The 21,623-nt window shown below is 44.8% G+C and overlaps 1 protein-coding gene across 3 annotated transcripts in view; it reads right to left on the bottom strand.

Moving 5' to 3' along the window:
• LOC144754081 (flavin-containing monooxygenase 5-like) overlaps positions 1 to 21,623 on the bottom strand; it is a 171,849-nt gene that overhangs the window by 139,045 nt on the left and 11,181 nt on the right. The window contains exon 1 of one of the 3 annotated variants that reach the window (XM_078641628.1): positions 18,187 to 18,569. The exons of the other annotated variants lie outside the window; for them this stretch is intronic. Coding sequence (XP_078497754.1) covers positions 18,187 to 18,209 — 23 coding nt within the window. The 5' untranslated portion in view covers positions 18,210 to 18,569. Of the gene's footprint in view, positions 1 to 18,186; positions 18,570 to 21,623 lie in introns of those variants that run through there. 3 annotated transcript variants of the gene reach the window in all.

Here is a 21,623-nt window from a genome sequence, read left to right as displayed (position 1 = left end):
AAGTGGAGAGGGGAACAAAAGGGAAAAGTAGAACTATATATATATATATATATATATATATATATATATATATATATATATATATATATATATATATATATATGAGTAAACACATCCTGCTCCAATGAAGAAGAGGCACGCACTCGAGGTTTGTCGAGATAAGGCTCATTTATTTTCTTTCTGGTCTCCCTCGACCCTGCATAAGTTGAGATACGCGTTTCGGCTGCGCAGCAGCCTTTGTCAATCTGATTGGCACATCAAAACTCTGCGGTTAAATAACCCTTCCCCATTTCAAACCTGGATAGGCATGGAAGACAGACTAACTTTAAAGCCTAATGCTGGATGCAACTATTAGACTAGTATACATATGACGTGAAAATAATCACTGGTAAAGCATACTGAATTCATAACATGAATATAGTGCACAAATGCAACGAAACTGTGAATGAAAATAACAGCATAATGCATAATTTGTGTCGATTTACCAATGGATATAAATATAAACCGTCTTATACTGAATGCATTACAAAGAAATGAAGGTATCTCTCCTGCCCTGAATGGAAACATGTTTAAATTCCAAGTCGGGGTTTTGGTGATGTGACGCCAATGTTCTATAAAACATGATGCCCTTATAGCAATAAATCAAATGAATGATTAAAATATGCTAACAAATAAAAGAAGAACGTGCTGCCAATGTGAATTGCATAATTTCATTCAAGACATCGTATCCTTAATTATAAACGGAAAAAGTTTATGGCTTATGAAACGAAGACTGGCTAACATACAATGTAAGTGCAAATTAAGTCCAACGCAAAGTCATGTGGTAAACGATCTCTCCACGGGGCTCCGACTGCCCCAAGTGTGTTTATAGTTTACGCTAATGTCAGCCACCGGGTGAACGTAATTCCTCCCAACAGGACTACAGGGCCCACAATCCCTTTGGACAGCTTTACGAATTTCCGAAGTCCGTGGGTACATGTCCTGTGCGAAAAATCAAATAGCCAATGCTCCTTGTGAATGCCATAACGTTAATCATCATTCTGTCTCTCACACAATTTTGACGGTTAAAAATGTCTCAATATCAGTTTCAAGGCAGCACGTGATACAACTATGTGATAGGCACATAACGAGGTCGGAGGAGATCGATGCAAGTAAATCAGATATGCCGTAACAAACCTCACCGCTTCTGCATCTGCATCCACGGTGCCCAGTCACCAAAGGACGCCAGTATCCTGGGCAAGGCATTTCTTACTCCAGGGATTTAGAACCAAGCGCTGGCAGTCGGCAAGACAGCCTCGCGGCTCGATCCGGACCCCCGCAGCTGTCATCCTTGTTCCACTTCCCGACGCACACTCTGTGGGCTCCATCGCTTAGCACTTCCATGCTCCTACAACAACTGTCCCGGTCAAATGGTGGAGCCACAAAACAACTGGTGGTACATATACAGCGTCGACCGTCAACGCTGAAATTGATGAGTAAACACATCCTGCTCCAATGAAGAAGAGGCACGCACTCGAGGTTTGTCGAGATAAGGCTCATTTATTTTCTTTCTGGTCTCCCTCGACCCTGCATAAGTTGAGATACGGGTTTCGGCTGCGCAGCAGCCTTTGTCAATCTGATTGGCACATCAAAACTCAGCGGTTAAATAACCCTTCCCCATTTCAAACTTGGATAGGCATGGAAGACAGACTAACTTTAAAGCCTAATGCTGGATGCAACTATTAGACTAGTATACATATGACGTGAAAATAATCACTGGTAAAGCATACTGAATTCATAACATGAATATAGTGCACAAATGCAACGAAACTGTGAATGAAAATAACAGCATAATGCATAATTCGTGTCGATTTACCAATGGATGTAAATATAAACCGTCTTATACTGAATGCCTTACAAAGAAATGAAGGTAGCTCTCCTGCCCTGAATGGAAACATGTTTAAATTCCAAGTTGGGGTTTTGGTGATGTGACGCCAATTTTCTATAAAACATGATGCCCTTATAGCAATAAATCAAATGAATGATTAAAATATGCTAACAAATAAAAGAAGAACGTGCTGCCAATGTGAATTGCATAATTTCATTCAAGACATCGTATCCTTAATTATAAACGGAAAAAGTTTATGGCTTATGAAACGAAGACTGGCTAACATACAATGTAAGTGCAAGTTATATATATATATATATATATATATATATATATATATATATATATACCACCCCCCCCCAAAAAGAAAAAAGGTTACAGATACAGCATAGCTAGCAAATAACATTAAAAAAACATTCAAATTCATTGAAAAAAACAAAGATTACAGGGATGATATAGTTAGGAAATAAAATGTTAAAAACCTTAAAGATTCAATAAAAAAAAAAAGATTACAGGGACGTTATAGATAGGCTCAGATTTCACTCCTACAAGACCATAGGAATTCAGCAGTTATAGTTACCTCAGCTAACTATATCTTACACCCCTGCAATGCACTGCGTATGACCTCACATATTACATCACCATGACATGGTCAGTGAATCACTGATGGCATCCCTGCATATCTCTGCAAACACTCTGCTTCCAGCAAGCGGGAGCTGTAAAAGTGATCCCGCTTGCTGGAAGCTAAGTTTTCATCTCTTTCCCTGCCTGCAGACATGCAGGTAGGGAAAGTGGTAAAACTATTGCTCTCGCACGCATTTACAGAAGCTTCCAATGTGCAAGAGCAATGTTGGCTCCCGCAGGAAGAGGTGAAACGGCTGGGACCACGGGGGCTTTGAGGCTCTCCCCGTGGTACCATAGCATACTGGGTACCCTGGGTGGGACCAGGGCACTCAGGGAGACATGGGATCCCCGGGGCCAAAATCGTCCTTGGCGAAGGAGCCCGTGGCCCCCCTCCTGCTTTGAATTATGCCCGGGCCCCGAGGAATGGGGTCCCTGGGGCTGAAATCATCCCAAGGAGGGGGCCATGTGGCCTCCCTCCCCATTAAGTAATAACCGGGCCCAAGGGGATGGGGTCCCTAAGGCTGAAATCGTTCCGGGGAAGAGGGCTGCGTGGTCCTCCTCCCCCTTTGAATTAGGGCAAGGCCATGGGGGATGGGATCGCCTCCCCCATTCACTTTTGTCTTGGCCCTAATGCACATTACCAAGATTTAAATCTCAACCAGAGACATTTACAAATATAAATATAGCAGGTGCCCTCATTGAAGCTGCACTTCTGTGAAGGATAAATAATCCTAACTTCTGGGCTTGGCAAAGGCAAAGCAAGTGTGTTTTCTCAGCAATTCCATATTGAAAGGCGATCTGAAAACCTTTGTGGAGGTGACTGCATCATGATCTATTGGAGAGCAATCTGTATGTGACTGTGACAAGTGGATTTTTTCTTGTCCTCTCCTGGTGAGAGCAGAGTCCATGGTTCACCTTTTAAATTACTTTGAGCATACAAATGTGCAAATCACTTGGAAACTTTGCCCGTTTGGCCCTCCCACCTTAGTAGTATGCAAAGGTCTTCCTGTCTTTTGCCAGGATGATGAACAGCTTCATACGCGACCCCCAGCACATTTTCCCACCGATTTTGGTGAGAAGTTCTTGATGACGAGGAATATGAGGACATCTTCACCAAACACAGAAACACTTACTACATATAGTTAAGAGGAGGACCCTTGTTTGGTAGAGATTTACCTCTTTGAAATCTTGTTGTCTTAAGAATTATGTTATCACAAATTTCTGGATAAAGACGCATGAGGAACACTCACATTGCCAAAACGCACACAAGATCACTGGTGACATTTCCTTATGCTCCATTACACAGCTGTAGTGCAGAATACGTGCTGAACATTTACCTAAGGAGGTAGAACTTAGTAATTAACCAGTAGAAAGTTCTACAGTTGGGTAGATATTTTGTGCAAAACTGTGGACTCTTTTTGGATAAAGGGGCAGATGCAATTGCGTTGTGGCCCTGTGACTGACACAGCTACTGACACACCCACATAGACACTTAGACACACACTCAGGCCCTCCGACACACACTGACAGACCAAGTCAGACACTCCACACCCAGTGACAGACCCACTCACATACCCACTCACACACCAACTCAGACACTCTCACAAGCATCATAGACCCACTTAGACACTCATGCACACATTCACAGACACACTCAGACACTATAACACCCACTTACAAACCCACCCAGGCACACGTGTACCCACTCACAGAACCACTCAGACACTCTCATGGCCACTCACAGACCCATTCGACACTCATGCACCCACTTACAGACCCACTCATAATCTCTCAAACCCACTCACAGACCTACTCAGAGACTCACACACTCACTCACAGACCCACTCAGACACTCACTCAGACATCCGTACACCCACTAAGACATCCACTCAGACACTCACACACCAACTCACAGACCCACACATGTAGCCACTCACACAACCAGTGAGACACTTATACAGGCACTCACAGGCCAAGTCAGACACTCACGCATCCATTGAGACACTCACACATTCACTCACACACCTATTGAGACACTCATACGCTCACTCACACACTCATTCTCAAAGGTTACATGTTACAGTTAGGAATTTCTTTTTAAAAACCGTAGAAATTCACTTAAAAAGCCAAAGGTTACAGGAATGTTATAGTTAGGATTTTTTATGTAGAAATGCACTGAATAAAACAAAGGTTACAGAGACTTTATAGTTAGGAAATAGAATTTTAAAAAAGAACTAGAAATTCACTGAAAAACCCAAAGGTTACAGGGGCATTATAGTTAGGCTCAGATTTCACTCATACAAAACCATTGAAATTTAGCAGTTATAGTTAGTTGAGCTAACTATAACTTATGCCCCGCAATTAAGAGGTGGACGAGGTGTGGCGCAGCGGCCAGGGAGACTGACGCTGGACGCTGGGGATCATGGTTCGATCCCCGGCTCCGGCGGCAGGGGTCTGCCCAGCACCATGTGACTCTGGGCAATAGCTCGCTTAATCTTCCCGACGACCCCCAGCGCCTTCACACCTTCGGGTAATTGTTCGCGCTTTACAAATACTGGACATTTACATTAACTGCTTATGACCTCACATATTACATCTCTCATGACATGGCCAGGGACATCACTGATGACATCTCACATGACAGCACTGATGACATAATCTACAAAACCACTCACACACCCTTAGAAGCTCTCATATAACCACCCCTACACAACCCCTCACATACCCATTCACAGACCCATACCAGTACTCACGCAACCAATCACTCATCCATAGAGTCATTCATACATCTACTTACTCATACAGCCACTCACACACACATTAACTCACCCACACAATAATTCAGTCACTCACACATCCAGTCATACAGATATGCAGGCACTTACACACCCACTGAACCACTTATATACCCATTCACATACCCATACAACCCCTCACTCACCCTTATAGCCGGCCACACAGACATTCACTTTCCAATACAGCCACTCACACCCACTCACTTAACAGCTACTCACTCACCCATACACACACCCACTCCGTCACCCATGAACCCACTCACACAGCCACTCACTCACACAGCCACTCACTCTCCACCACAGCCACTCACTCAGCCATACAGCTTCTCACATCCCAAATAACACATCCCTACAGCCACTCACAAACCCACACACACACCCATACAGCCACTCAAACATCCAGTTATAACTGATACAGACAGTCAGAGAGCCACTCAGATGAGATATGTTATAAATAGTATGACTAATTACTAGTCCAGAAAGATTAGTAATTTAACTTGTGCTGTACCTTAGTATATATATCTTTAAGTCTCAGGAAAGTTTACGAAACTCTCACACTTACTGGATACTGTCATCAGTAATGTCATTTGAGATATAATCAGTGAGTTAAGGGTTGTGTGAGGGGGTGTATGAGTGAGTCAGTGAGTGGGTGTGTGAGTAGCTCTATGGAGGCGTGAGTGGGTGTGTACGTACTGGTATGGGTCTATGAATGGATATATGAGTGGTTGTGCAGGTGTGTATGTGGGTGTACAAGAGTTTGTATGGGGGTGTGTGATTTGTTCTGTGGATAATGTCATTTGAGATGTCATCAGTGATGTCATTTGAGATGTCACTGACCATGTCATGAGTGATGTAATATGTGAGTTCATAAGCAGTGCATTGTGGGGGTGTAAGTTATAGTTAGCTCAGTTTACTATAACTGCTGAATTTCTATGGTTTTGTACTAGTGAAACCATAGCCCAACTATAACGTCTCTGTAACCTTTGGTTTTTCCAGTAAATATATATATAACCGGAGGCCTCAGGATGAAGAGGGGCCTGCTATGGACCCCCAAAGTCAGTTTGCGACAGCCTTTTCATGTCGAACAGAGCGAGTCAGAAAGGCAGTGGGAATCCGACATCATAATTGGTCGGTCAGAAATGCTGTCCATTGAGCTGTACAATTCGGCTCAGACCAACTAGGATTCTCCTAATGCCAGTCAGAACCGATTCGGAATTCCCAATCCGACTGCGAGCATCGTAATTGGTTGGGCCAAATTGTTTTAGACTGAGTCGGGCGGATGGGTTTGACATGCTCTAGGAGTATCCGACAGTCGGTCGGAGCCTTTCCGCTCAACATAGTAATGAGACCCTTAGAGTGAAAGGGGCGTGCAATCGGTGGTGTAAATAGGAGCCAGCGCCAAAATTAAGACCAGGGAAAACGGTCTTAACATGGCAAAAAGAGTAGAAATGCTTAATTTCTCCTTGTTTATGCTGTTTCTATGTGTGCTGCATTTTGCAGCACACATAGAAACAGTAAATCGCCATGAATTATTATTCATGTGCTGGAAGGTGTCCCTTCCTGCACAAAAACATTCATTTAAAAAATGATGATTTGCATCTTCTATGTGTACTGCACAATGCAGCACACATAACAGTTACAATTTGCTATACTGGATTGTTTATGTGTAGCAAGGGACACCGTCCCGCACATAAACAATAATTCCCCCCAACGCACACACCCTTGCACTATGGTGCAAGGGTGCTTGCGTTGGCGCTAGATTTAGTGCCAGCACTAGTGGAACCGCAGGGGTGCGCCACATTCTTGTGAATACGGCGCCTCCCTGCATTTTCAGAATGGCAGATCGTGGCGTTAGCAATGTTTGCTTAGGGGCACGCTTTGCCATTGTCTTGTGGATATGCCCCTCAGTTTCATTGAGTCCCCCTTCACTCAGCCGATAAACCTTACTGCAATGTTTAAAAAAATGTAATTCATGTGGCAGGCAGGCGAGACTGCTCTTCCGACTTTCTGACATTCTTTAGTACCACAAGGATGTAAGTGCTTCCCATAACCCATATCATATTGTCCTTATGCTAAAAAGGCCTCTTTTCATTTTTGTGTAAACGTGCTCATTGCCGACACTGATTTATATACAGAAGAGAGCATGACTATGAATTGCTAGCATGCTCATCGTGCTGCAAAAACAAAACTTTTGCTCTTCAGTGCAAAAATTGAAAAAAAGTAAAATGCATTGCAAAAATCAGTGCTTCAAAATGGAAAAAGTACCAGCAGCTGTTATATAAAAAGGTTATTAGGAACTTTTGTAGAGACTGTGGATACAAAATAAGCATGCTTTCCAAGACAGGCTTAGCAGGAAGGACACACAGGAGATGCAATTGATGTTCATAAGAGTTTTGATCAAAAGTGTACATTTGCCAATTCAGTTCATGGAGGAAATTAGTATCATTCTATATCACTTCACAAATAACATCTTTGCTAGTAGGCGTACCATAATGGTAAAGCAACCTCAGTACAAAGATAAATCTCATTATTCGTAATTGTAAATGCTATTCACTTGCCCAGTTACTACTCAAAACATTATTTTAAAAGGCTTGTCCATGGTGTGGGTGTCTTAGGTTTGAAGCGGTTTAAGGCTTTGTGCCTTGTACATAAATATTTTCCTGACAGGGAGCCAGTATAGAGATGGCAGTAGAGCACAGACCAATTGAGTGGGTGGGATATTGAGAAATAAACATGCTGCTGCATTTTGGACTGTCAGGGGACAGAAAATGTGGCAATATCAGATAAAGGTTGTTGCCTTTGTCCAGATGGGAAGAGATCAGAGCCTGGATAATGGCTTTTTGGTAGGCACCAGTCTGAAGGAGAATGATTTTATAGAGGGATCTGCTGAAGGAAAAGCAGACCCCAACTACCGGTTACATTTTCTTTGGTTTTGAATGTACTAGGAAGCCAAGATTTATAGCTACAAGAACCGGGGTGCGGGAGGGTTCTAGTTAATCCTGCAGCCCATCTGTGGACAAGGCAGAAGTGTTGTTACCAAACTCTAGTCAGTATTGAACTTTAGGTAGTTAGCGTGCACCATTTGGTACCAGGGGACAGGCAGGTAGTGAAGTTTCCTTTAGTCGATTCGAGATTCTCAGAGGTAGATAAAATTAGCTGGATATCATCGAAGTAGGAAATAATCTGAAAACCAAAAAATCAGATCAAAGAAGAAAGGGAGGTGATGTAACATTAACACTGACCCATATAGCCACTCACACGCATACTCATGTACCCACCCATCACACACTCACACAGCCACTCACAGACCCACACAGCCACTCACAGACCCATTCACACACCCATACAGCCACTCACACACACACTCACAAACCCACAAAACCACTCACACACCAACTTAAAGAGACACACAACATCTCACACGCCCACTCTTACACCCATTCAGCCACTCACTCATAGACCCATACAGCCAGTCACAGACCCATTCACTGACTCATACAGCTACTCACACACCCACTCAGAGACACATACAGCCACTCACAGGCCCTTACAGATACTCACACACTAATACAGCTACTCATACACCCACTCCCAGACCAATATAGCCACTCACACACTCACTCACAGGTCAATACAGCCACTCACATACCGCTATAGCCACGAACACACCCACTCACTGACCAATACAGCAACTCACGCATCCTCTCAAGAGACCCATGCAGCCACTCACACACACACTCATGCAGCCACTCACTCACAGACCCATACAGCCACTCCACATTCACTCACACACCCATGCAACCACTCAAACACCCACTCACTGACCCATACAGCTACTCACACACCCACTCACAGACCCATGTAGCTGCTCACATACCCATTCACTGACCCATGCAGCCACTCACAGACCCATATACCCACTCGCACACCCACTCATAGACACATAGAGCCACTCACACATCCATTCACTGACCAATACAGCCACTCACACACCTACTCACAGACCCTAACACCCAGTCACACAGCCACTCATAGACCCACTCACAGACCTGCACACCCACTAACACACCCATTCACAAACCCACCCAGCCACTTAGACACCCACACATGTGCTCACATACCCAGTCATAGACCCATGCACCTACTCACACACCCATTCAGAAACCCACACAGCCAGTCACACACCCACTTACAAATCCACAGAGATATTCATACACTCTGGTTTTAAATTGTATAATAATGTGTTAATAATACTCTATTTATAAACTTATAAATATGTATATTACTGAATTGAACTGATGGATTAAATCATAGTACAATGTATATTAAAAAAGTGTAAGTAAGTCACTAAAAAACTAAAGGTTACATGGACATTATATTTTGGATATACCATAAAAACCATAGAAATTCACTGAAAAAATCAATGGTTACAGGGATGTTATAGTTAGGAAATAAAATATAAAAACTCTTAGAAATTCACTGAAAAAAACAAAGGTTACAGGGTCATTACAATTAGGAAATAAAATTTAAAAAACCTTAGAAATGTACTTTAAAAAAAAGCTTACAAGAACATTATAATTAGGAAAAATACTTTTTTTAAAACCTTAGAAGTTCACTGAAAACAACAAAGGTTAAAGGGATGGTATAGTTAGGTTCATATTTTACACACACAAAACCATAGAAATCCAACAGTTACAGTTTCCTGAGCCAACTATGATTTTCGCCCCATAATGCATTGCTTATGATCTCACCTATTATATCACTTGCAACGTTGTCAGTGTCATCACTGATGACATCAATGATGATAGCTCAAATAACATCACTGATGACATCATCCAGCAAAGTAAACTTTAATGGGCCCGATTCACAGAACTAACTTAAGACAAAATCCTAAACTTACTACCATTTTGGTATTCACAGAAGGCACTCCTTTCGGTATTGACAGAAGATAGGTGTCCTAACTTTAGGACTCCTAAATGCCTTCTGTGAATACCGAAAGTCCTAATGTTAGGATATTTCTCAGTTTAGGAGTAGTAAAGTTAGGACTCCTAACTTTAGGACTCCTAAATGCCTTCTGTGAAGACATCTAACATGGGCTTCAATTGGAATTCATAGAGCATATTATCAAGCCCATTATCACCATTTTATCGGCAGTTTCCTGCCGATAAAAGCGGCGATAATGTAACGCCCTTTCTTGATAATATGCCCCATTGTTATTTACAATGCCAATAGCTTAAACTCGCATAAATGCGAGACCTATTGCATTGCGAATGTTTGTTACATTTGCCACATAGAAAAATTCTTTCTTTAGGATGGCTCTGGTGAGGTACGATTAATGGATTGATTTTGTGTCTAGATTGGGGTGGACTGATATTTTGAACATCTGTCATGATAACGGTATCCCAAATGAGCAAAGGAATTATCCAGTACTTTGTGACCCCCACTTACTGGGATGTTAAAAGGCTCAAACACACTTTTCGAGAGGTCAAAGTTCAGTTCCATTGATGTCAACCAGGTCTTCGCAGAGTTTCTTGTCATTTCTCTGGTCCCCCCTTTGATTCGGGTGAAATGACACCGCCGCATAAGGGTGGTCATAAACGCCATTGTGTGCCAATAAACCTCGCCAAAAATGCACAGTTACACACACATTTTGGAGCATATTTTCAGTGCAAGCATTTCTCTAGTGTTCAAAGATCGACATCTCTTTTAAACACGCAATACATTAATGTATTTGTGGACCTCGTTGCATAAAAACCAAATGTAGTGTTTTTCAATTTATTGGACAGTTAACAGTACTCATTTGTAATAGTATGGGGTTATAGTCCATATCACTTGTTTGTCGGCAAGTTTAAGGTCAGTTCAGTGTGTTTAAGCATTTGAAAGAGGTAATGATCAGCCTGATGGCGCGGGCCACTCGCAGCATGTTAACCCCGTGCCCTGATGGGCTCTGTGCAGCTTTCTTCGTCGTGAGAAGCCTTTCCAGACGGCTAGACTCATGAACGGCATCCATTCATTAATTGGATCAGCGCCAGATGCCAATCATTTCCGAAGAGAAATCAATGACAGCTAAGCAAGTCAAGTTAAAAAAAAATACTGAGGTGCAGTTGAAGGACGGCAACTAATGGAAATGGCTCATACAGTGCTAGTTTTGCATTCTGTGCAGGAAGGCCTCCTATTGCAAGACCGGGCACAATCTGTGAAGGGGGGGTGGGGTATGCAGGAGGAAAGACCTTGCTGAGAAAATAATGTCCAATCTCTGTCAATACATGTTAAGCTACAAAGGGGAACAACTGGCTCAAAGAGATTCAAGTGAATGCAAGGACACTGCAGAAATAAGCATGTTAATACCATGCCAGTGAAAATGAGGGGGCATCATTGTAGTATGTTCATTGGAACAAGTTTTGCGATAAATTGCGACAGAGCAAACATCAAACTTCAGGGGCCGTTAATATGAACAAGTGCCCCCTCGAAGCGAACAGTTGTGTCGGTGGGGTAACATAGCCCATGCGGTATGTGCGGCCCTGAGCTCCAGGCCCCTCTCCGGCCCTGGCCTCAGGAGCTCCTGACTGGGTTCGGAGGGTGGGATCCCTCCATGTAGCTTCCCTCCCCCCTCAAGTTTTACACAACTGAGTTGTGTCCCTGCTCTTATGCGATTACGCGGTCGAGATTTCCCAAGTTAGTGTGTGAACTGTCCAGAGCTCGGAAGCATCGACCTGTGGTCGCCTGGAAGTGTTTCCAAGCTGTGCTGTGAGCAGCCCGTGCACTGGCTAAAAGTTCCAAGGTCATGTATGTACTTTAGACAGTGCTCTGCCCTGCACGAGAGAGTACGTTCATTACAAGGCCCCAGGTTATTACTGGCCTGCAAGTTGCAGGTTCCAAGGACTTTACAGAGCAAACAACTCTGCTAATGTACAGTTTCAGTGCAACTGTATCTCCCTGCACGGATTTAACCCTTTATCAGTTCAGCCAAAACAGCATTGTCTATTATTACAAAACATGAGAAATGGCACGGCAAAAGCCACAGTTGCAGGTCCATAAAGAGTAATATGCCACTTATTATCTCTGTGGAGGAAGGAGAGGAGGCAAGCAATGCGAACCCCTTCAGGCTTTTCTTATTACTTGTAGTTCTATTTTCATTCCTACTTTCAACAGAGGTAATACACAGTTTATTACACTCAGTGCTTCTGCACACATGCTTTAAAACACAGCCTTAAAAAAGATTTACGTTACAGGTGATTGTTGATGCCGATCGAGCCGAATAAGACAACCAAAAACACGTGCCGAGGCTCGCACTAACTAACTTTCAGCTAAAGTACGTTAAGTCCGCCCTAACATCACTTCCCTTAAGAACGTATCAGTACCCTGACAATGACATTTATAGCCTGCAAGGGCTTGCACGAGCTCCATAGCTTGAGAACAATGTCACTCTTTTTGTTGTGTTGCCTACACAGCCTCCGAGGAGCACACAGCGGCACTAGACCTGTTGTGTGCCACTAAAGTTACTAGCGCCGAGATGCCAATAATTAGGCCTTCTGGTTTCTGACAGGTGCACAGCAGATGTGTGGGTTCACACGTTTATGTGCATTCGAGCACACGTCAGAGGCAACATCACAGGAGCTTTAAAAGCAGAAATATGCTAATCAGCGTGTTCGCAGTTTGGTAGCGCTTGTTTTGTGGCAGTCGTTGTCGCCTCGGTCTACCTGCTTCTGCTGTCAGCTGTCCTCATGTCATGCTCGTTAGGCACCAACAAAGGGACTTGAGTACCCGCGCCTCTGTGTTTCACTTCTCCCTCCCTGGCTTTTTCCAGTGACCTTGCAGTAATGAAACTGCAGCTGCACAATGGCATCTTTTGCACGCTGCCAGCTGGCTGCCTCTTCACTCCGTCTTGGGCACACCTCCTGCGTCACTCTGAGGGGGCAGCACAACTCGCGTGGACTCACAACCCGACCACTGCACCTCCCGCAACTGAGAACGGGGATAGAGGCGAGAAACACGGACAGTTTGAAGAGAAAGAACAACGGAGTCATTCGAATGGCTGCGCACGTCGTCCTGCCTGCTGTGGTAAACCAGGGCTCTTGCCTCATTTGAAAAACTTTGCAAGTGACCTGCCCAGGGCAATACTTGATAACAAAAAATACACCAAATTCTACTGAAATTGTATGCGAACACAAAATATAATTTCAATGGAATGGAAAGGAGAATTTGGGCATTACATTCAGGATATAAGAATGCACAGCTAACACCGGGTAACATTAGGCGGAAAACACGATTAAAAAAAAAAAACAAGCCAGCGAGCAAAAGAGACGCCGTGCGGTGCGTGCGCACATGAACTGAAAGCTAAGAGGAGATGCCATGCGCGTGCACATGGCCTGTCCGTGCGAGCACATTGTTTGTCTCCCTTCGCGCACCAAACCCACAACAATAGTCTTGCCAAGGCAAAGCAACGCAGGCGCTGCGTTCGCTAGGCGAGACCTAAAAAAGGGTATTACTGACACTGGGATAGGGAGACACCCACACTGGATACAGAGACACAATCACTGAATAATGGGATGGAATTGTCCCCTGCATGGTATACAGTTGTGTTCTACCTGCCCTGAGCACCTGACTACTAGTATTTGGTATTCTGTTTTTTTTCTTTTTTCCCAGCTTCACTCTAATCCAGAGTGTGAAACCTAGGGCTGCTCTTTGACATGAGTAAAGTCCAGGATCTCTCCTGTGACCTAGAAGGGTGCACCAAGCATGCCCTAATTTGACTGACTGTGAACTACAGTGACCGTCATAGGTTTAGCATGTAGAGTGAACGTGGCAGTGTACCACATTGCGTAAATCAGTAGTTGCAGACAACCCACTTTATCTGTGTCACTGGAGTAGAGGCCTACTAGTCTACTAGTGTAAAGTTCCACTTCTATGCAGCATCCCAGATCCTAATGCTAACATCCCAAGTGTATGTTATGCATATTTGTATTTATGTAGCCTGTATGGTGCATGCATTGTTTGTATGATCGAGTGAAAGTAATGGAGGTCTGTGGGTTTCATTTTGAAAGCCCCTGACCTTCTCAAGTGCACAAGATGGCGGTGAGGTTCTTTTACCAGCAAAGGCAGTGTACTGATCACCTGCTTAAAGCAGGAGGGAGGTGACCTAGACACTGAAGTGGAGAAAGACGAGACAGGATTTCCATAACAAATTTGATGATATCCTTTGCTGAGAGGAGCTGCTAATCTAAGTTGTAGATGGTGGGAGTGAATCGTGGAACTGCATCCCCTGCTGTTCAAAGTGTGAAGTGTCCTTTATCTGAGACCTCCATTTGTATCTTTCCTGATCACTGCTAAGTGTAGCTGTTGATAGCCAGGTGCAGAATGGTCACATCTCTGCGCCCCTGCTGTGAGTGCTCCAAACTGGAGACGATCCTGCTGTGAGGAGCATCACACTACAAGCATCACTGTGTTTGGAAAACAGCCTGGAAAGGAGACATGGAAGAATAACCAACCCAAGTTGGTGCTGAAAACCCAGACAAAGAATAAACATTCCCTCTCTGCTTTGATTGTATAAAAGTGGGAGCTGCTGACCCACTTGTTGCTCCAGTTCCAAGTTATCTTAAACCAAGGAAGGGAGTACTTTGCAAAATACTGTTGCGCAAGGATAGGTGGTCTCTGGCTGACAGCCAGCCTCACAGAGTTGAGAGGTCATCACCTGGAGTCTGACCTGGAAGGAACAGCGGTCTTACTGTAAGTGTCTAGAGACTGACCAGCCTGAGAATAAGGGGAGGGAGTGTGCCAACCCTACAGATGTGACTAACCAGGGTGAGCAGAAGCGGCTGGCACAAAACTGAGGGTCTGTCTGCCCAGAGAGACTTGTGAGACAGAGTGCTGTGTGCTGCTCCCAAGACCGGAGTGCACACTCTCTTGCTCAAGGCTTCAGCACCATGGCATTGCTCTGAAGTGTGATGGAGAGGATGGCATCGCTGTAATCTTGAAGTTGTGCATGAGTGTCCATCACCGTGGCACAGTCTCCTGAAGTAGCCTGCACTGTGGTACTACCCTGAAGAGGGCCCAGGCGGAACTTAAATAGTGTGCCTAGGCAAACCTGGCAGCTACAAGTCTTGAAGTTGGGGCTAAAGAGAAGTAAGCCATATTTGACGGCTGTTTGGCAATGTGCCAATTGTGATGCTGTCCCATCTCCATGACCTGAGTTGGAGCTGCCCAACCACTGAAAAAGTTTCTGCTGTGGCGCGATGATCACTGACCCCGCAAATCACCGTCCGACTCAGAAGAAAGTCTGTGACCAGCCGGGGCATCCACATCGGAGCATGCTTACTAGAACAGACTCCGAGTGGTGGCCTCTGCTGCTGCTTCTGAGGAATAGAACTGAGTGCCAAAGCACTTGTAGCCAGTGCATCTGCTCCCAGAGGAGGGAGTGAGAACCAGGTGCTCACTGCGGGACCAGTCGTGACCAGCACTTCTGAAGAAGCTTGCATTGCTGAGCTATGAACATTGCGACTGGGACTGCTGATTGCAAGAACTTTAAAGGCGAGGAGTAGCACTACAGCTGTTCCTAAAGCCTGGCATAACACATCCAATCACTAGTTTATGAGAGAGAGAGAGAGTGTTTGTGAGGGGGGGTATCTATGATCTCTGGATCCTGTGACCCAGCTCCAGTTGATTCCACACCTCCATATTGTACTGTGCAGTGTTGTTTGTGTGTGTATTAGGGTACTTGTTTTATAAAATATAAGCACTGGGCGGGACAATCATTTATTGTGCTACCGGGTGATTGGTTCTGAGATGGAAGCGCTCCCATGCTTCCTCCTTTAGAAGCCTATGGATATTCATTACTACTGAGAGTCAAGTGCTGAAGGGGTGTTCTTGGCTGTGTTTACATAGCCACAGTAGGAAACATCCTGACACATCAGAGGCAAACAACGCCCAAACTTGGTGCCCCTTTGCCCATGGTTGCCCTGTGAACGAAAGGGACCTACCTCCATTCAGCGGCCCGTTTTGTCTTTGGGGCCAAAAGCATTGACCACATCACACCCATACTGCTTTCTCTTCAATGGCTTCCCATTGTAGCAAGATCAATCTACAAGACTGCCTGTATCACCCACAAAGCCTTGCACACTTCCGCCCCTCGACACCTGGCAAATAAACTTAAAATCTCTGGAAGCTCTAGACCTTCATGGAAAGCAGAAAAATAATGCTTGAGCCCCCCACCTTCAAATGCGAAAGATCAATGCTCAATCCTTCTCAGGCAATGCGGTCAGAATCTGGAACTCGCTTTCTCCACTACTCCGTACCACCACTTCTACCCTACGAGTTTTAAAACTGACCTCAAATCTCTTCTCTTCCAAAGACACTTCCAGAATTAATACACCACTTTTCATGTCCCTCAAGGAAGTTCTCACAATGTGGTATATATGTGATAAATGCCTGTACGAGCCTAATCCTATTGTATTTTTTTTATCCTGTTGTGTTTTTGATTTTTGTATGACTGTCATCTATTGTTTACTTTTTAATCTATCTCGTTTGTATCTGTAACGTGTAAGGATCCAAATTTCCTCATGTAACGTACTTGGTTCTATTGTGAAGCGTTCTGACACCTTTGGGTAAAGTCTGCGCTATATAAAATTGCATTAAATAAATAAATTAATAAAAACACTGACCATGGACCCCGTAAAACAGGCTCAAGGCTGCACAAAATCCCAGATCAGCATGGTCTGTCCCTATCATGCACCACTCAGAACTCTGAGGTAACAGCAGCATAGCTGCCAAGGTTTCAGATTGCTATGTGTGACACTGTCATAATTTTAGAGCAATTATGAGTGACATTACGAGGACTATGAGTGACACTTTATTGAAGACAAGGAAAACATTTAAATATCAGAAATTACCCCGATTTGAACAACGAGTAAAACTCAAAGATCATCTTAAAACTTCTGTAAAACACCAGAAATGGAAGGGCACTAAACAGACACAGACGGTGTGACTACAGTTTTCAGTATTAGAGGGCAGGCAGGCACAGCAGCTGTTAATAAGATGATATCATTGATCTGCTCATTCATGACCTGCGCTAGCCTAAAAAAAGAGATATTAATAGCATAGCAAGTGCAACTAGGTTATACAATCACTCATTCTTAGGCATTATTGGTTGCTAGTGCATTAAGATCAAAAAGAATGTTGGGAAGTGTCAGCGCAAAAGCCGGTGGTGTTTTGCTCTTAACATGCGATCGTGCAAATACATGAATAAATACAAATTGCACCATCACAAAGGTGTAAAGTGAAGTCCTAAAAAAAGTTATACAGTATATTATTCTGGTTTTCCACATATTCAAAGAAAGAATGTTTAGATGTATGACACGTTGTGCTCACCTCAGTACTGAGCCCTTTGAAAAAAGAAAACCATTTTTGGGGGGAAAATAAAGATTTGTTTAAGACCGGGTTAGCTGCTACCTTCATTATTTTAACAATATATAGATGCAGAATATATTTCAAGCAAGGATCGTGGATGGTGAAAGAGTAACTATGCTAGTGTGGTGAAGAACTTCATTCCAGTGTTGCCAGGAGAAAGCTACAATTCCGGGGGCCAGGCACAGGCTGAGGCAGGAAAAACACCTGTGTTGCCGGGCAAACGGAATAAAAACAATTAACAAATCATTCTGCCTCAGCCAGCCTGCGCAGAACCCCCTCCCCCCCCTAACTCTCGCTCTGGCAATCAATTAGCATGCTGCCTGCAGAGCATTCGTTTGGACTCCAGTCGCTCTCTGTCCCATGTCATGTGAGGCCCAATGCGAAATGTAAATGCCAAGTAACAATTGTCTTCTGTACCAGAGTGCTTGAGTTTCAGAGCTAGCGAGTTCGCAGACAAGAGGGGATATATCTATACATGATGAAAATGAGTAATATTACCTTAAACAGAAGACGTTACTCATCGACAACGGTAAGCATGACTTCAGGTGTCTGGCAAATGGCAAAGCACATTAAACCAACAGTAAGCTGCTGGAGGCACGTGTAGTTGTATTCACAGCTCCGCCCACACTTCCAGATAAGGAAAAAGATACCTGGTAAATGCCCCAGAAGCACACTTTTGAGCCCCGTAAAGCTGTTATTCGTCCGAGTGAGGGGCGGCTCCCAGCTGTGTTTACATCTGTCCGGCTGCCTGTGCATTGGTTGTTAGGGGTCGCTTTCCGGGTCCTCTGTTACAAGGGAGGGGGCAGAGTAGGTTAGAGGCAACTCGCAGCTGCATTTGCATCTGTCCACTTCCACCGGTCTCGCCCTCATTCATGAGGCTCGCGCGATAACTTCCGGGTATGGCGTCTGCTCGGCTGTATTCAGTGCTCTTGGCATTGAGAGAGGACGCAGCGATAGACAGTTGTAGACCAGAAGGAAGTGCCCGTCAAAGAAGAAGAGGGCGGGGTTGGGAATTAGGATCTTGGGTTCAGAAAGACGGTGGCAAGGTGAGGTAAAATATAGAGGAAAAGGGAAGGCATAAAGAGGGGGTGATGACTGTCGGAAAGACTATTATTAATTCATACGATTTTATATAGCGCGGACATTGCCCAGAGGTGTCAGAGCGCTTTACTGCACAGCAAGAACGTTACATGAGACATTAAGGGGCATAGGGGTCTATTTACTGAGATTTCGAGCCGTGTTTGCATACCAAAAGTGACACAAATCGACACAAAAATCATGTTTACCTATTTTAACGCTGGAAAATCACTTGAAATAAATGCAAAGCAGCTCATAGCAGGCGCACAACACCCTTTGGACTCAAAGGGCTTCAGCCCCCCCCCCCCCCCCCCCCTTGGGTGTGTCGGCCCGGGATGAGACAGCTTCCCGGGCACACACAGCCACAATCGAGCACTTCACAGGTCTTTAAAAGACTATTTGCATGTTAATGAGGCCTCGCTGTTGTTTCACCCCTTCTATGAGCCCCTGCCTCTCAACTCTGCCTATTGTTTAAAGATTCAGCCCCCCCCCCCCCCGAATTTTTTTCTTCGCCCCCTCCTCCGGAAATTTGACTCTAGTTGTGCCTCTGGCTTATAGCGCTGCTTTCCATTACTTAGCGCCAAGGGGGTCGTACCATGGGTGGTGCATGGGCGTTCCCTTGCAACCACCAAAGCTTTCTGATGCTAAGCCTTAGTTACATAAAAAAAATTAGACCGGGAGTAGCACCAGAAAATAGCCCCCATTACAAGTAGGCACTATGAAGAAGAAATGCTTTCATTTCTCCTTCCTTTTCCGGCTTTGTATGTGTACAGCACTTATACAAAGTGGGAAGCAGATTAAAGTTAGTCTGAGCGTAGTATTTTGTTCTAGAAGGCTATCCTTCCAGAACAAAACCTATGCTAGACTCACGGGGACACCCTTGCACTATGGTACAAAGGTATATGTGTGGCGCACAGCAGCTAATTTCAGCTCCGGCGCTAGGGAGAGGGGAGGAGAGTGCCATATGTGTGTAAATATGGCGCTCTCCTGCGCTCTTCTTCCCGTGCAACATGGCTTTTTTGCCTGCTGAGCTGCATGAGATTTTAGTAAATCTGTCCCATCTTTACTAGAATATGACGCAGTGCGGCGCTGCAAGAAATCTTGCTGCACTGAGCTGCGTCATTAGGAAAGTGCAAGGATGCATCGTTATTAGAGCAATAGGACTCATACCTGTGCTTTCCTCTGAGCTGGCACACAATTTGCTGCCTAGCACCAACGCAGGCACCCTTACGTCTTGGTGCAAGGGTGCCTGCTTTGCAGAGATGATTGTTTTTGTGCAGGAAGGGAAACCTTCCTGCACAAAAACAATAATTGATTGCGTTTTCCTCCTTGCAGCACACATAGAAAGAGCAGAAAAGTAGGAGAACTAAAGTCATTTTTCCTTGTAGCACCACTCTAATACCTCCCCTAGGGAATCGTTAGAATCTGTTGCATTCCCAGGTTTACGAAATCCTGTAAATCTGGGAATGGATCAGAATCCATGGTGTTGCATGGGAACATCAACAGCAACACCCATGAAACACCCCTTTCACGTAGAGTAACTCGTGAAAGGTGGCCAATTTTACAAGGCTATGAAAAGCCACGCAGGGTGGCTTTGCATGGCCTTGAAATATGACTCCGCATTGGGCGACCCCGGAGTATCAAAAAAAGTGACGCTCCGGTGGCCCAAAGGCCATGTATGCCCCCATGGGTGTTGAGTGGGAACACCCACAGAAACCCCCATGGAATGCCCCTTCCATGCAGAGTAAGTCATTGCCTTACTCCATAGTTACAAGGCCATGAAAAGCCATGCAGGATGGCTTTGCATGGCCTTGTAAACATGGGCCAGTACACTGTGCCTCCAGAGTGTCACAAAAGTGATGCTCCTGCGGCCTAAAAGTCTCGCAGGGTGTGAGAAGTTGGCCTGATGTGCAGTGTTCACTATTCTAGTGATCACTATATATCAGTCCAAACAACCCTCATTGATGATTGGTTGTAAGTCAACCTTATAGACCAGCTATCCTAGTAGCATGGATACGAGCAGTCTAAGGCTAAGACTCTAGAGGGCGTGTTAAGCCAGCTGTTTTACCATCACATTACCCCTTGAACACCCAGTGAAAGGACACCACACAAGTGTTATGAAAATAAACAGTGTATTTATTAGAATCACAACAACCCTGTACTCTTTATGAGGACAGGGTGCTAGGCACACAACAAAACTCTTACGAAAATACTTAAGTTAGCACGTTATACACAAATGCCCGAGGGGCACGAAAAACCATATACTTAAAAAGTGGAATGCGAAATTACTAGCAGGTAAGTACAGTACTAATAGGCTTTGGAATCGCTAGGACTTGACTATAGAATCGTTAGATTACTACTAGGAGGCCCAGGGGACTCGGGTGCAGAGTGTGCACTCTCACGCGGGATGCGGGACAAAGTCTATGGGAGCTAGTAAAGGCAAAGTTAGTGTTCACGGGCGAACCCGACCTGGTAGGAAGAAAACGACAGTGGATCCTGACCCTAGGATAGTGAGGCTATGCTGGGACACCGAAGTGCCGAAGTTACCTAGCCCAGGGGCTGCAGCTGCATAGGTCTGAAAAGACGTCGGGGATCTCGTTGCCGGACCAGGAGCCTGGAAGAAGGAAGTTGCTGGCAGGCGACCAGTGAAGGAAAGTTCGTTGGATCCAAGCCTGGATCGAGGAAGAAGAAACCTGAAAGCAGAGGGGACCAAGTTCTTGAATCACTAGCCAGTGATTAAGTGGGCACCAGGATGGCACCGGGCGAAGTCACCTCGACTAGGTGAGTGGGCGACGCTGGCTCTGCAGATCTCACGGACCAGGAGACGTTGTCGGCGACCAGGATGGAGAGGCGAGCTG

The sequence above is a fragment of the Lissotriton helveticus genome, chromosome 1_1, assembly GCF_964261635.1.
Source record: "Lissotriton helveticus chromosome 1_1, aLisHel1.1, whole genome shotgun sequence".
Taxonomy (NCBI): domain Eukaryota; kingdom Metazoa; phylum Chordata; class Amphibia; order Caudata; family Salamandridae; genus Lissotriton; species Lissotriton helveticus.
This window is presented reverse-complemented; position numbering and strand designations above follow the sequence as displayed.